The sequence below is a fragment of the Cyprinus carpio genome, chromosome B10 (genome assembly GCF_018340385.1).
Source record: "Cyprinus carpio isolate SPL01 chromosome B10, ASM1834038v1, whole genome shotgun sequence".
In the NCBI taxonomy this organism is placed as follows: domain Eukaryota; kingdom Metazoa; phylum Chordata; class Actinopteri; order Cypriniformes; family Cyprinidae; genus Cyprinus; species Cyprinus carpio.
The window spans coordinates 19557327-19573932 of NC_056606.1; the positions used below are offsets into that span (position 1 = coordinate 19557327).

Genomic DNA, 16606 nt, shown 5'->3' on the forward strand with positions numbered 1-16606 from the left:
ATGACATTAAAACACACATTAAAATCCAATGCATTCAAACATGAACACATCAAAAATATTTTAAAAATCAGTAATAGATTTGTCATCTAGCATAGACCTTTTTTGGCTCCTTTCCCGGTCCTTGAGCCAGCTTCAACTCTGGGCAACGTGCGCACTGCACCCAAAACCTAATGGTTTTGAAATGGTATATATTGTATAAATGGTATATTTTTCATTATATAGAAAATGGTAGGCTGTAAGCGTTTTTCAAACATGTAAAACATTGGGGTTCTAAGCAATGGGTTTTTTTTTTTTTTTTTTTTTTTAAATGAGCCATTTTGAAAAATCCATATAACATTAGGCTATTTATTATCATAATAACCATGTAATTTTCAACCCTAAATATCAATGTTTGATAAATTTATCATCTTAATGACGAGGCACTTATTTTTAATTGATACGAACGCAGTGACATTACAGCAGTGACTTGTCAATTAGCCTTAATTAAAATCTTATTAATTAACCTTTCTTACAGCATGCAGCGCTATCAAGCCCGGTTGCTGAGAGCTCCAAACAACAACCAATCGAGTGATGAGCCAAAGGAGCCCGTGAAATCTGCGCGCGAGGGGGAGGATGACACCAATATTCACATCCACGCAAAGTTTCCCAGCGTTTCATCTCGACACTTTCTGCCCATCTGCACGCCTGAAGTCCCGTCCAGAGAATCAGACAGCTGCTGCTGCTGGAACAGGGAGTTTCTGCATCCCCCTCCTCCGTCATTAGTCGAGTTCAGACCCTCACCGCACTGTCGGCATCATCAGCGCTGGAGAAAACACAGCTTTACTGGTAAGATCGCTTTATATATGATGAAAATGTCGCGCTGTAGAGATTTAAAAACTGAACATCTGAGCAGACGTGTGACGTGAACACAGTTTAAACGCGTCTAAAGGAATGTCTAGGATTCCTCGCATTTCTGTGTTGAGTAGTTATGCAACTGATTTTCATAATCAGAATCTTGGCATGTGATATGAACTGTGGTTTTTAACTTTTAGATAAAAATAAGCTTTTCTGATATATCCATGGTGTGATTGTTCTTCACCTATTATAAAGAAACTTCTACTAAAAGTAATGTGTATGTAACAATCTAGTGAGCAGTTTGCTCAAGTCTCTGAGCATGAAGTCAGGTTGGTGCTTATGTGGAATCTGTTGATGGAAATTATAACTGACAGGAGGTCAGAGTGTTTTCACCTTTTCCACCAAGTTGGAATTTGAGACTTGATAGAATGATCTAGCTGACAGCTTGAACGTGACGAGGAAATAGTAATTCTGGGAAAGAATAATCATTTCCTCAAGTGGGATTTAAGATGTCTGGCATGTGCTTGTCAGCGTGCATTGAAATTCTGTAATCTCGTGTGCTTCTTGTCAAGGCTAGACACAAGGATTGTTCAGATACGCAGCTCGAGAGACACAAGATTAAGGATACATGTGAAGATGAGAGGTATGATATTGCACTTTATATAGACTAAGAATGATTTCTGCCCTTGTGGAGGGTTTATTATGGTGTCTCCCTCCCGGCGGTTTGATCGACAGGTGTGAAAGGATCTCAAGGTAATGGTGATTACGGTTTCCTTTTCTCTTAAAATAGACCATTACTTATTTCCCAAGACTGTATCTCGATTCAGACAGACCCTTCAGTCAAGACATAGTGGGGTGGCAGTTGTCATCTAGCCATAAGTCATCTAAGATTAGTTTTCAGAAATCACCACCCCTTGCATTATCTAGTACTTAATTCAAGGGTTTGTAGTTCTTGATTATTCTGTTATTTTCCTACATTGAGCTGCATATCATAGAAGATTTGGTGCACTAAATGGAAGAAAGGCAATGCATTATTGTAATCTGCACAATAGCAACAGATGGTCATAAGGTTAAGTTTATGTAGTTTAAAAAGGAAGTCTGTGATTCTCAACCAAATGGTGGATTGATATACATAAAAATGGGACACACATCAGTGGAAAAAATGATGTTGAATGCAAAAAAATTAGGCTAAGTGCATCTAACTATATAATTGCTTAAATTGAGGTAGCAAAATAAATGGCTATGTCAACTTTTAAAAGGGAGAAGAAATCCCTTGAATATCTTTTGCTCTTGATGCAAAAGGCTCCAATTTATGTGTCATTTAGATGAAGTTACTCAAACTGTGTTTGCATTATAAGAAATGGAACAAAACTTCAAATGGTAAAAGAAAATATGACATAGACTGTATTACATTTGGTGTAAGATGTAATTTGGGGTCTGTTCATACTTCATACTCGTATTTTATAATATGATATGGTGTATGATATGGTTTTGGGTCAGTTTGTACTCAATGCCAAATGTAAAACCTCAGAGACTCTATTACACGTGTAGTAAGAAGTGATTTTAGGTTGGGTTCATACTTGATGTTCAATGTAAAATCTGCATCTTGGATCAAAACCTTTTGAGAACCGTTGCAATATACATTATAAGGTGTATTTCTTTTCTTTAGACCTTTCTGTAGCTGATTGATTGCCTTTCATATTTTCCAGCTGAGGATGAGGAGGTTCAAGGTGAAAAGAAAAGTCTTTACGTGTGCTGTGTTGAGGGAGTTCTCAATGCGCAGAGATCATACATATGTCTGTCTGATGTGAAGCCGCATTAGCCTGTGAGGGGAGGCTTCCCAACCTAAAAAGCCTGATGAAAACATCAAAGGTCACTGGAAGGATGTAATACATTTTGATGGATTGTCAAACTTCATCAGTCGGATGAAGATGACGTGTCTAGAAAGCACTATTTTTTTTATGACACTTGTGTTATGCTTAAGCCATCCCCCCGGTGCATTTTAAACACCTGACTCCTACAGAGCGAGGTGACACCGTGAGATTCTTAAAGGACACCCTGCGACTGAAGTTTGAGATTTTTACTACAGCCCTGTGGCCCAAAATCTGACATTTTAACTATGCTCCGAAAGGCTTGTCACAGATTTTTAGTCTTTACGCTTCCCTTCGGTGAAAGACACAGCTAAAATGGATCTTAAACTTAAAAAAATCAGTCAAAAATTAATATCCAGTCATCATTTACTCGCTCTCATGTTATTTCAAACCTGTACACATACATACCGTTAAAAAGTGTCGGATGTTTTTGAAAGTCTCTTATTTTGAATGTGTTTTAATTTTTTTTAGGGTTATACAATAAAAACTGCAATATTGTGAAGTATTATTATTACAATTTAATACAACTGTTTTCTTTACTAATGTATTTTAAAATGTAACTAATTCCTGAGATGCAAAGCTGAATTTTCAGTATCAAGACTCCAGTCTTCAGTGGCACATGATTAAAATCGTTTTAATGTGCTGACTGATTCACTAACAACATTTCTCATCAAAGTTGAAATCAATTGTACTGCTCAATATTTTTGTGAAAATAGTGATAGAATTATTTGATGAATATTAATTTTCAAATCTGCATTTGTTTGTAACATTCTAAATGCATTTACTGTCAATTAGGAGCAATTTAATGCATTCTTTCTGAATAAAAGTATTAACTTCTTTAAAAAATCACAAACTACCATTCGTATGTAAATATACATATGTTAAGGATATATTATGAAAGTGAATAGTGACTAGGTTTGAGGGTAAGTAAATGACAGAATTTTCATTTGGGTGAACTGGAACTGATCCTTTAAGGAATTTTTATGTGAATATTTTAGCATAGCTTTATACTTTCCTGCTATTTTCATGTCCTCCAACATAATAGACTATGCTGGAGCTGTATTCTACAACCCTGATTTTACAATAAATTGGCTTGTCTCTGTGTAGTTGGCCTGCCCAGATGGATTTGAACCACATCGCCTCGGGCCACTTTGAGGTATTTCAGTAGGGCTATTACCTTCAGTGTGCGTCCTATGTAGTGAATTGCCCTTCCACCATCCTATGAGACTCATATTTATGGAAACTCAGCAGTGTTCCTCACAACTCATGTAAATCCACTACAGCAGAGAGCCAGGCTGTTCTTCTTCAATCAGAGATGCTGAAGGCTTCTCTGGCCATGAACCCACATCCATAACACTGTCTTTCAGCTGCCATAAGCAGCATGTCATTGTCCTTTTGCCGAAGGTTCAGAGAGAGCTCACTCCAAAGAAAGAGAGAGATAATTTCCAGCTGTCCAAGGTTGTTGAAATGTGTAATTGCCATCTGTGTAAAGCACATCATCAGCGGAAATGTGTTTGTATGGTTATCAGAATATCTCAGGGATACACTTCTTAATCAAAATGTGATTCAATCCCTGACAGCTACAGTAGATCTATTTTTATGTGGATTGCAGTGGAAAATATTCGATTTTTTTTTTTTTATTTTTATTTATATGTGTATTGGCGAGTTCTCCTTGAATGCAAATCTATGGGATTTCTTTATTCGCATTACCATCAGACGAAAATGGAGCAGATAATTTAGAAAAGCATAGCATAGCGTTTTTGTTTTTTTGGCTGGTTGGCATGTTCAGATAAAAAGATCAATGTTATATATGATGTTTTGAACCTCCAAATGGTTACTCATACACAGGAAAAAAATGTTGAAAGAGATTTTACTAAAAAATTGTTAGTAAATTTCACAAATAATTACAAAGAATCAGCAAGTAACACATTGAATTAAACAAAAAAAGTGAGGACTGAAATAGCATTTCCTTGTAAAATATACTTCTGTAATCTTTGTTTTATTTATAACTTTTTAAAAAATCATTTTTTACAGTTTAGTCATCACTCATGTCATTTTAAACCTCTCTAAGTGTTTTTCTTCTGTGAAGCACAAAAGAAGATATTTTCAAAGTCATTGGACACCCCTGACATTAAATGACAAAACACTCTTCGAAAAAGAATTTTCATTCATTTTAGGTGCACTGTTCCTTTAAGATTAGATTGGAGAAGGTATTTTAAAAGAGAAAAAAAATTAAACACTTCAAGAACACAGTCATCTTAAGACTGAATGGTTTGATTAGGTTTGATCGCTCACATTATTATTTGTTGACTCAACAGTACCCTCAAGAGTCTGTTTAATCAGAGGTTGTGATAAGCCTGGCACATCTCAAGGTCATTATAAAGCTGTCAATTACCCAAGTGACTCACAGCTGCTAATATGAGTCAAATAGTAGTTCTGCAAGCATGATAAAGTACCAATAAAAAGGTTACCGAAAAAACATTAACATTCCCCTGGAGAAGCAAGATTCTTCTCTCAGTAATGCTTGACCAAAGTGCTTGATAGCAGTAGTTGTTGTCAGCTTACTAGCTGCCTGACAAGGAACTTGCAGCTACAGTGAGAATGACAGGATCCAAATCATGAGGAACAAGCAAATGAACTGCTACAGCTTCTGTCAATACAGTCGAACTCTTCAAGGTTAATTGAGGATGAAAGCACTTTGGCACAATTCACTCTTTGTTTTCTGACCTAATCTATTAGATCTGACCTTGTACACTTAGTCAGCAGCTCACAAATAATGATAAATGTCCCTTTGCGAATTTCGGCTTCCTGTGTGAAGATTTTAACATAAGCTTTTCTCATTAAAGGGACAGGTCACAAAAAAAAAACAAAAAAAAAAAAACAATTTGGCATAATTTTTTAACCCTTTTTTATTGGAAAACAAAAACTATGTTATATTAATATAACTTCTTGTTCACTTTCATTGTATGGAGAAGACCAGCTTGAACATTCTGCTACAAATTTCTTCCTTTGTGTTTGACAAGAGAAAGAAATTCCAGGGGGTTGGAAATAACATGAGGGTGAATAAATGTCAGAATCTTCATTTTTGGATGAACTGTTCCCTTAAAATGTTCTTTTTGACCTCAGCTTGATTTAAATGTCTGCTGGAAACGCTGTAACTCATTTGCCTTCGTTTTTGTATTTTTGGTTTATTCATTTCCTCAATTTCTTTTTATCTCAAATGACAATGAGCATTGGATTTGCACAAGTAGAGAATCTCTGTGAGTGGTTATGAAAGCATGTCGCTCAGACTTGTCTGTGTGATATGAAAATTAGATGATTAATTTAGTTCTGCCTTATATAATTTCACACACTCCCTTAAATTCTTGAGTCACTCTCTCCACACACACAAACCTCAGATGCTGCTGCCTCTGATATATGCCATTATATCTCAGCATGTCAGTGCTGTGGTAATACAATACTTTGTATCCTCTGAAGGACACATCTATCAAATGTATAATATATCAGATGTATCATATTCTCAAATCTGACCTCTTTCTTAGAATGCTTTTCTGCATTAGTGATGACTTATGCACATTTTATTTTGCCATTTTTAATAAAATAGAAAAAAATAGAATAATAAATTAAAAAAAAAAACATTAAAAGTTATAATGTCACATTTGCATACATTTTATTTCAATATGTATGCATATTCAGTGTACAGTAGTGTTATGGTTTATTGATGTGAAACATTATTGGGAAGTGCTGATCCCATAGACTTGAATTAAAGGAGAGATCCAAGGCTTATTTAGGGTCCAAAATAGATGTTAGACAATAGTAACCACCTGGAAACTAGGCTTGGGTATCGTTTGGGTTTTTAATAATTGCCAAATTAATAATTTTAAAATGGTAACGGTGCCTAAACTGTGCCTGGACCCATACTTAAAAAAAAAAACATGGATTATCACGTCTACTACTCTATTACTACTCTTTTGAGAAAAGTGTTATTTTTCCTTTCACCCAAAATAGGATGGATTGGCCAATATTGATCAATATAAACACATGTAATGTCTGTTTCATTCATACTGGCATCCAGAGGGCACCCTCGCGCAGAAACTACACATATGCATCACAGAAGTAATAGAACTCATGACACTCCAGGAAATCCCTAATATGGACAAGGTATCTCTATCTGTCAAGCGTGTACGTCTGCAGACTGCAAGACAGGGGCGTAACTGAAAGAGGCGAACTTGAAGCAGGCGGCGTAACTTGAAGTTGTCGAAATCTCACAGAATCACGGGAGATGTCAAAATGATAAGTTGTTGGCTGCTTTCAGTAGGGCACAGAGTAGAATATTGATTACGTTTTTTTAAGGAAAGCAGGGGTTTTAGGCAGGATTTGATGCATAGATATTAATGGTAGGGGACAATGTGAGTGATGCGTACTTTAGTAGGAAAACCTATTATCTGATCCACACTCCGGGACAGAAGAGGGCGGTATTGCACCAATAGCTGGATGCCAACCGCCGTTTAAACTGGAAAGAAGTTACAATGAGTTACAATGGTGAGAATATATTTTTCACACGAAATAATTATTTAAATTTAAGAGTACAAGTTATTTTCTACAGTGTTATTGATTTTGGAGTTAATAATCTTTTAAAAACTAAGGTGTAAAGTCGAACATATAAGCAAAAGGTGTAAAGACGCTAATCCTCCGGTTTCACAGACAAGACTAATTGAGCTATGGCCTGATCCTGGCTTAATCTAAACCATAAAACCTTTTTGTTAATTACATAATATAGCATATTTGTGATTGGGCTGTAAAAAACACGTTTTATAATGAATAAATAACAGGGGAGCTCCATTAAGTACACTTCTTGTAAAGTGGATTTACATAAACCATATATACATCTTGAAGACTATTACTAATTGGCTATTATCATCTGACAGGATAGTCTTTAATAAGTATTGCAGATAAGCACATTTAACAGACATGAAACACATCTGAGTGATGAATGTGTGCTATTGTGTAGAATTCACTGTCAACACTGCTTTAGATGAATGTAAGTCATGTAAACAAACAAAATCTACATACAGTAACTAAACACTATTTATCTATTTTATTTGTCAATTTGCAATATTGATAATTTTAGGAACATTTGTGTTGGATAAAAAGCGAGTTACATCAGTTACTAACTCAACATGCAGATGCAGTATATCACAGATAAATCACAGAGGTTACTTGACTCTTGTCTGATGTTACAGGAACAGATTATGTTTATCTGCTGTAGAGTGACTGATGAGGAATGCTGCCATCAAAGGATTTGTGTAAGTATTGTACACTAGATAAATAAATAAAACATTTTAATAGTGTAATTTCAAACAGTTATTTATTACAGCACACTTTTCTTATTGTTGATTTCTGTGCATTTTGCTGCAGATCTATTTGTGGTGGAGCGGACTGCAAGGAAAGGGGAAAAAAAGGAAAAACCTGAAACAAAAGAATAAAGTAATGACTTTTTGTATTGTGTTTTTTTATTTCTGTAGGTTATGAAAATCTCTGCAGACTGGTGTGTGCACTGAGGATGGAGAAAGTCCACTGCAGCATCCGGAAATGGTCCAGAGACACGGATGAGACGCTCCATCACTCCAGCTCTTACTGTCTCATCAGGACCAGATGCTGCTGTGGTGTCTCGTCATCCTCAGTGACCCCAGAGCAGCGAGAGCATCTGGAGAAACACCAAAAAAGACACTGAGGATTTGATTTGGTAAAGTTTTGTTCTGCTGGTTTCTGTTTTATAAGACGAAGGCTGACTTTCAGAAGCTTCAAAAGCATCATCAAAAAATGTGATGGAGCTTTTATCCTGAAGTGATTGACAGTGCTCTTATTACAGAGGCCTACAATCCTTGATCAAGCTGGAGAAAAGAGCCGTGCTCAAGCACAGTTTTGAACCAGTTCAGTGTTTTAGCACACTACAAAAGTAATAATCAATGCATGTACTTGTAAACTCTGGTGTAAATGTTTTACAGGTAGTGGTGCTCATGGAGAGCAGCACACGATTGTTTGGAGCAGACACAGCACCAGTCAGATTGAAAGTGGTAAGATAAAAACCGAATGTGTGACGTGACATTCAGCCAAGTATGGTGACCCATACTCAGAATGCGTGCTCTGCATTTAACCCATCCGAAGTGCACACACACAGAGCAGGTGAACACACACACACACTGTGAACACACACCCGGAGCAGTGGGCAGCCATTTTTATGCTGCGGCGCCGGGGAGCAGTTGGGGGTTCGGTGCCTTGCTCAAGGGCACCTAAGTCATGGTATTGAAGGTGGAGAGAGAACTGTACATGCACTCCCCCCACCCCCAATTCCTGCCGGCCCCGAGACTCGAACTCACAACCCTTCGATTGGGAGTCCGACTCTCTAACCATTAGCCACACTTCCCCCGATTGTCCTGCATGTGTTCTTTGCTCTCGCTTCAAGGTTGTGTGGTTCAGAGAGCTGTCATCAAGGTCTTTCCTCATCCTGTTGCTCAACGACACGACATCCCTGTTGAGAAGAGTGAGATTGTGAAGCGCAGCAGCAGCAGAACTGTCTCAGCTGTGTTGAGATGATAGTAAGATGTGGGATTCACCATCTGTAAATACATGATTGTTAGAACAGTTAGTTTGAAAGAAGCTTTGTTTCATGTGTTGTTGACTTGTACATGTCTGTATTTATTGTGATGCTAACTTTTATACATTCTTTTAATCATTTAGACATGTTTCTTGTTGTCAGTAATTTACCAAAAAAAAAAATATAAATATTTGATCTATTCATGTATTAATTGCTTGACTGAAAACTGATGTATTCACATCAACTGCGTTAGTGTATATTCATGTATAGCTATGTCACGACAGAAAATACATTTTGCTTCTTTACTAAATGTAATTTTAAGGAAAAAAATGTATATAATTATTGGTTGGCATTTATCATTATTATTGCATGTAAGTGTTGGGGTGAGCAAAAGATGCAATTCATTATGGGGTAATGTTAATTTTTGAGTAGTGATACTTACATTTTAGAGTATAAAATCAACAATCTTCTCCAAAGGTGAGATCTTCGAGCAGCTGTTCGACGTTTCGTTTGTGCAGATATTGCAGAGTCGCTGAGAGAATGTACTGGACTGTTGAGTTAGTGATGCTGTGAGGTGGTAGTGCACCTGTACCTCTGGTTTTTTATTATTATTGCCAAACTTATTACATAAAAGATCATGGGTAAGACGGTTGTATCTAACAATAAAAAGATAACGCCATAAAACAGTAAATAAAAAAATAACGTGTTCATAGTATAAGATACTATACAAGAAAAAAAATTCACATAAAATAATTGAAAAAAATATTCTAGAGATAACGATTTTGGGTTTTCTAATTCTTTAAAAAAATCACATTAGTGGAGTTAAAAAATATAAAAACTTAAATTAACAGTATTGGCTATACTACAATCTTCATTATCAAGATACAAATACATTCATTAAACCTTTCACTCATATGTTTTAAATTTCGCTCGTTAAGTTTCGCTCGTTTTAACTTTGTAGGTCACATGATCAACATAGCGGATGATGATATCCAAATCGCATTAATGCTTCATACACAAATACGCATTCAGGCTGTAGAGTATGTACTCTTTTAATCGCTCGTTTAAATTAGTTTCTTATTGAAATTAAGTGCCTAATTAAAGGGTATGCGTTTTCGAACGCAGCCCGACAAAATATCGTTTTGACATCTCGCGTGGTTCTGTGTGATTTGGACAACTTCAAGTTACGCCTCTTTCGTCAAAGTTACGCCCACTTCAAGTTACGCCCCTGTCTTGCAGTCTGCAGACAGACCCTTCTCTGACACTCCAGGAAATCCCTAATATGGACAAGGTATTTGAATGATGAAACATAAAGACAGTAATCACTCTACTGCAACAATATATAGTTTATCTGTGTTCTTTAAGCCATCTCAAGTATTTTCTGAATTAAATATATTTATAAACCATTGCTAATTGACATAGCCTTTACTACATAAAAGAATAAATTTTCTCCCTCATTCTGTGATAAGATGCCACATAAGATCAGAAAAGGAAGTTAATTGACTGATGTTGTGGAGTAAAAACGTCATAATGTTCTCTTTTTTTCTGGAAAATAGGTTTAGAAATGCTTCTCATTGCAATTCATTAAAAAGGAAGTTTAAGTTTAGGCATTTTAATGCACGTTAAATCTAGCTAGCTAACAGTTGGCTACATGCTGCTATCAGAGGAAGTGTAATTGCTGCATTCAGGTGCTCATCGGATGGACTCATTTCCCGAGTTGTGCTTTAAGTCGAAATGTGAAAACATCATGGACACTATTGCTAATACAAAGATGTGTTGGATTTGTATGATCAGAGCTTTCTGACTTGCGTTAACATGAATTTTCTGAGACATGAATGCAGTATAATTTAACTAGCGATCAAGGGAGGTGATGATGCTTATGTCAGTTTCAGCACATATTGTTACCAGGTTTCGGTACACAACCCTACTGGCAACCCCCCAAAACATCTAGCAGTCTACTTTAGCTACTGCATAGCAATGCCCTGGCAACCATTCAGAGAACCCTAGTGTTGTACTCGTAAGTTTTTCCATGGAAAATTACTTCTCTTTTTTTCTCCCAAATTTTTTTACTTGAAACTGAAGCACACTTTTGCTGCCTTTAAAAGCACTGGGATTTCATTTGTAACAATGTAAATTGAAGAGGTCCTCTTTAAAAGATTATGTGTGATAAATGATGCTCTTTAGAGCTGTGAAGGATTGAAACTGTGGAATAGATAATCTCAGTAAGGCATTCCCTGAATCAGCTTCCCACTCCATGTGAGATGAATGACGTAATAAACTGGTGTGAAACTCCTGACAGTTGGTTCGGAGGAGAGAGAGGATATTAGCAGTGGCTTAATTACAACACTTACTCAATCCAGAAACTCAGAATGGTCGGACCAAGGAATAAATTAGCCAAAGTGACTGAAGCGGGAGTAAAATATTTGATGCATTTATCTGTATGCATTACAGGAGTCAAGTAAAGTCAAGTTAGATGCAGTGCTTACTCAAGTATGTGGAGTAATAGAATAATAGAGAAGGAAATAGTTAGGAGTTTAAATTTCACTTAACAATTTTTTTTTAAATACTTTTTTAGGATGCATCCCTAATCCATGCAATCCAAACATATGAAACATCAACATTACTGTATTTGGAAACACTATTGTAAAGTACATTTCTTAATACTAAACTTGGAACATTCAGTTCCAGTATTTTATTTAATACGATTTTTGATTCCCAAACCTTCAGACTGACTGAGGTTGACCAGGTAAACCGGCCCAAATAAATTCTGTATAAAAATGTGCTAATGTTTTGACAGCTTTTAAATCTGTAGTGCGTGATATGATTATTTTTTTTTATTGCTAAAATAAGATAAATCAGATATCAGATAAAAGCCATATTAGGGCAAAGAAAAGAGAACTCTTTTATCTAGAGATAAAAGGGATTAAGAGAGAATTCTATTGAGAGAGACCTCCATCTGTCAGCTTAACGGACAGGATGGCCTGTCAACATCCCGAGGGAGTTTTTGCAAAGAGTATTAGTTGAGTCCACACCGTTATTAGAGCAGAATGTATTGTGTGTTTTGGTAAACATACACGTGAGCTAATTCAAGAAACGATGAGGTGAAACCACTTAAGAGAGATTTACAGTGTTTTCTCCTTAAACAAGATGTTTGTGGTCAGATTTCAAGTCCACAAACATCCGTTGGATTAAGGTGGTTTAACCTTTCCCAGAGACTCACTTGCAGAGTTAAATCCTTCCCCATTAAATCCCTCCCAACATATTGTCCATTTTAATGCCAGCTAACAGTCTTTACGTGCTCCTTTTCCTCCAGGTCAACCAACTGGTCGTCTGCAAATAAATGGAAGGACCTAAACAATGAGTCAACTTTCATCTGCTGTTTAACGGTTTTGTGAACACCTAGCTTCTCCTCAAACAACTTTGGGACTTATGGAGGGCTCTGCGAACTCGGACAACATCAGCAACACCTCAGCTGGGTTGGGCCAGGGAACATGGGTTGAGTCCAGCGTGTGCCCTCCCTCTGTGAGTGGCACAACACTTCTGATCGTGGCCTACAGCACCGTTATCGCGGTGGGATTGGTGGGCAACACTTGTCTGGTCTTCATCATATCCAGACAGAAGGAGATGAGGAACGTCACCAACATCCTCATTGCCAACCTCTCCTGCTCTGACATCCTCATGTGTGTGGTGTGCCTCCCCGTGACGGTCATCTACACGCTCATGGATCGCTGGATCCTGGGTGAGACGCTGTGCAAGGTCACGCCGTTCGTGCAATGCATGTCCATCACGGTGTCCATCTTCTCGCTGGTCCTCATCGCGTTGGAGCGGCATCAACTCATCATCCACCCCACCGGCTGGACGCCCGCCGCAGGCCATTCCTACCTGGCCGTGGCAGTCACCTGGATGGTGGCCTGCTTCATTTCCCTACCCTTCCTGTCCTTTAACATCCTCACTAATGCCCCCTTCCAGAACCTCAGCCTTCCATTCAACCCGTTCAGCGACCACGTGATTTGCATGGAGCTCTGGCCGTCCGAACGCAACCGTTTGGCGTACACAACCTCGCTTCTGCTATTCCAATACTGCCTCCCCCTGCTTCTCATTCTACTCTGCTACTTGCGCATATTCCTGCGTCTTCGCAGACGGAAGGACATGGTGGAGCAAGCCACCGAGGCCCGGCAGAGGAAGGCGCGGGGCGCTCAGCGTGTCAACGCCATGTTGGTTGTAATCGTGGTCGCTTTCGCTCTCTGCTGGCTCCCGCTCAACGTCTTCAACACTATCTTTGACTGGTACCACCAGGTGCTTCCTTCTTGCCAGCACGATGTCATCTTCTCGGCCTGCCACCTCACGGCAATGGCGTCTACCTGCGTGAACCCAGTAGTGTACGGCTTCCTCAACACCAACTTCCAGAAGGAGCTGAAGGCGACGCTCCAGCGCTGCCATTGTGGCTGGGGTGTACCAGAGACCTACGAGAGCTTCCCGCTGTCGACGGTGGCCACTGACGTCACCAAGGTCTCATCCATGCAGCAGGGCTCTCTACTGAGATCGGAACAGTGCGCTCACTGCTAAAGAGATGGCAGGAACGGAGGGAAGAATAAGGGGAGGGGTTGAGGATGAGCTGGCACTGTTTCCATGGAGACGTGGAGTTGCTATGTGGGTTTCTGCATCAGTTCATACCCAAGAGATCTAAAAACAACCTCAACCCACTGTTGCCGTGTTTTCTGGGGTCCAGGTGTGGAACGCGGTGTGATGTTTTGTTATCAACAGCTAGGGTAGTCAGGGCGTTATTCCTCTCTCCGTGTACGACATGTACGGGATAAATATTCCATCAAGAATGTGATTATTCCTCTGATGACACTTTCAAGCTTTTGTGTTAGGGAGGAAGGACTGATTTATGAGGCTGGATTGTTTAAGCAAGTTGCAAACAGCAAGTTGTTGTTATAATGAAAGTACTTTTCATGTGCAATTCTATCAGTTATTTATTCACTGTAGCAGGGAGTCGGTGCCCTCACCAAAGTATTTCTTCTGTCTGGTTTTGTTGTTGTTGGTGTTGTTGTTTAATGAATTGTAACTATTACTATTTATTGTGCTGCTTTGGTGAGACCGCCTGCGCTGCATTTTAACTTTTTTAATCGTGCCTCTGTAATATTAGGAAGCATATTAAACATTTGAGCATTGGTGTTAGCTTAACAACACATCCATCTTCTGTTACAATAGATACATGACTGTGCCAATGCCAGTTTAGTATTACATATTTTCTTGATGATTGAAGTCAAAGCAAAGTTCAGTTTCTAACAAAAGTGTTTGGTGTTGACGTTCTTGTTGCCTTATAAATGGTAGTTCTGAAAGTGCAAATAAATTTGGAAACATGACATCCATGTAATGTCTCTTATTGTTTCTCTTCACTGGTGGCGTTAGTAATTATGTTGCATGTTTTTCCGCTCATTACTGAAAATGAAATCATTTGCATATACAGCAGGTTTGTTTGGAGTACCGATGCACGAGCCACTAAATGCATGTTAACAAAAAGAGATAAAATTGTGATGTTCATACAGTGACTTTGCATTCAAGGTATTTATTTTATCAGCTCATGCATTCCTTAAGAACCCATGACTTCAGCATTGCTGGCGCCAAAGCTCTGTTTAATCTACAGGTATGTTTGTCTATAAAGGTCATAGCAATTATTAAAAGTCAGGGGAAGATGATTAAAATGAAATCAAAATTTTGATACATTGGGTGTTATATATTTACTGTCTAATAACTGTAATGTATAAGAGAGTCTCACAAAGTTAAGAAAAAAATTGTCTTCCTCAGGGAGAAACTTTTTTTTCCCTTTGATTTTTGGGTGAAATGTGACCTTAAACATGTTCTTGAAAGGTTTTGTGTGACTTAACACACAAAATATTTTTTTTTAAAAAGCCTTATAATCATAGACATCTGGAAAAAAAATATAAAGGTCATGGAATTTCATTGGTCAAAAGGACATCTAGCATTTTGTCAGAGAGAGCGGTTTCATTATGCCAGATCATGCCGCTCTTCAGCGTGCTGTCTGTGACATGACATCCCAGGTGCTAAAATCACATCCATTCCAGGTCAAGGAGTTCTATTCGGAGGTGTTACAAATCTCAGGTCGCTTGATTTGTTGTCTCACGTGTCCCATTTCTTTCACTGCTGCCGCGGTTTTCTTATTAAAGGAGATGAAACGTGTGCACACAGATAAAAGCTTTTTACCTAACCTTGTTTTCTCATTCTTGATAAGATGCACTTATTTTAAATTGCCATTGATTTCCAGCACGTCACCAACTATATCTGAAATTGAAGTGTTTGAAGACAATCCTCCATCGGTTCGGTACGTTTATGTGTAGGCCGAAGCCTCAGGGGACGCACCAGCGAGAGAGCTCTGAGATTATAGAAACAGATAATCGTTGTTTGTCCAGAGGGATTGCCGTCTCCTCTCTGTTTTATAATTCTCAACCTTATTAGCACGCCATGGGTTATTCGTGCTGCTCTAATCGAAAATGAGTCTCTTTTGCGTTATATTTATTCAAACGTCATCTAAAGAGGCCTGGCGGCTTTGATGTGTACAGCTTGATATGACAGAATCTCCCCTATAGTCTTTCTGCAATCAGATTTACTTGCGAATGCAGCATATATTTGAGTCTTTAATGTTTAAGGGCATTACTTTAGCTATTATTTTAGCTCTAATTTCGACCAGAATCTTGTACTGAAACATTGATGTGCTCCTTTATGGAAATACTTACAATTACAGATTACAAAGGTAACGCAGAACAAAAATGACCCAGTTATAATAAGCCATTGGTTAGATAACCAATTTTTTTCTCTGGTTCTGCTGTGTTTATCTATTTCCATATAGACATTCTGTAGGCCTACTACAATTTTAAAAGTGAATGTAAATAACATATAGGCTATGTCTATCATTCTAGTTTTTACTTAAGATGTAGCCTAAATCTAAAGTTGCAGCCTCATTACATATTTCACAGAAATTGGCTTTTCTCTCTCTCTCTCTCTTTTTACTTAGCAGCTGGATATTGCAACACTATTTTATGCCATTCTACAAATGGACTGTCTCTTATTGCTCATTACTTCACAATATGACTCAAAGTACATTTCCTCTGGAGCATCAAGGCAGACCACTAAAACATTAAAATATATATATATAAAATGGGTTAAAATGGGTCTGCTTCAAGGCCGTAACATGAATCTCGGATGTAATTTTTATGTAAATGCATCTATGATTCAGCCATCAATGTCCTTTGATTTCATATTTGACCAATATGCTTTAAAA

At 37.9% G+C, this 16606-nt stretch overlaps 1 protein-coding gene across 2 annotated transcripts; it reads left to right on the forward strand.

Moving 5' to 3' along the window:
• The first annotated feature begins 511 nt into the window (after positions 1–511).
• On the forward strand, positions 512–14672 carry LOC109110200 (neuropeptide Y receptor type 6-like). 2 transcript variants are annotated; one of them, XM_019123243.2, is made up of 3 exons: positions 512–825; positions 1407–1477; positions 12617–14672. In XM_019123243.2, exon 3 carries the CDS (start codon positions 12733–12735, stop codon positions 13867–13869), a length of 1137 nt encoding a protein of 378 aa, XP_018978788.1. In that variant the 5' UTR covers positions 512–825; positions 1407–1477; positions 12617–12732; the 3' UTR covers positions 13870–14672. The 2 variants fall into 2 exon arrangements, with proteins under 2 accessions (XP_018978788.1, XP_018978786.1); XM_019123241.2 differs by lacking the exon at positions 1407–1477.
• Positions 14673–16606: the final 1934 nt, after the last annotated feature.

Coding starts and splice junctions, on each gene's coding strand:
- LOC109110200 (XM_019123243.2), top strand. CDS start 12,733: ATGGAGGGCTCTGCGAACTCGGACAACATCAGCAACACCTCAGCTGGG.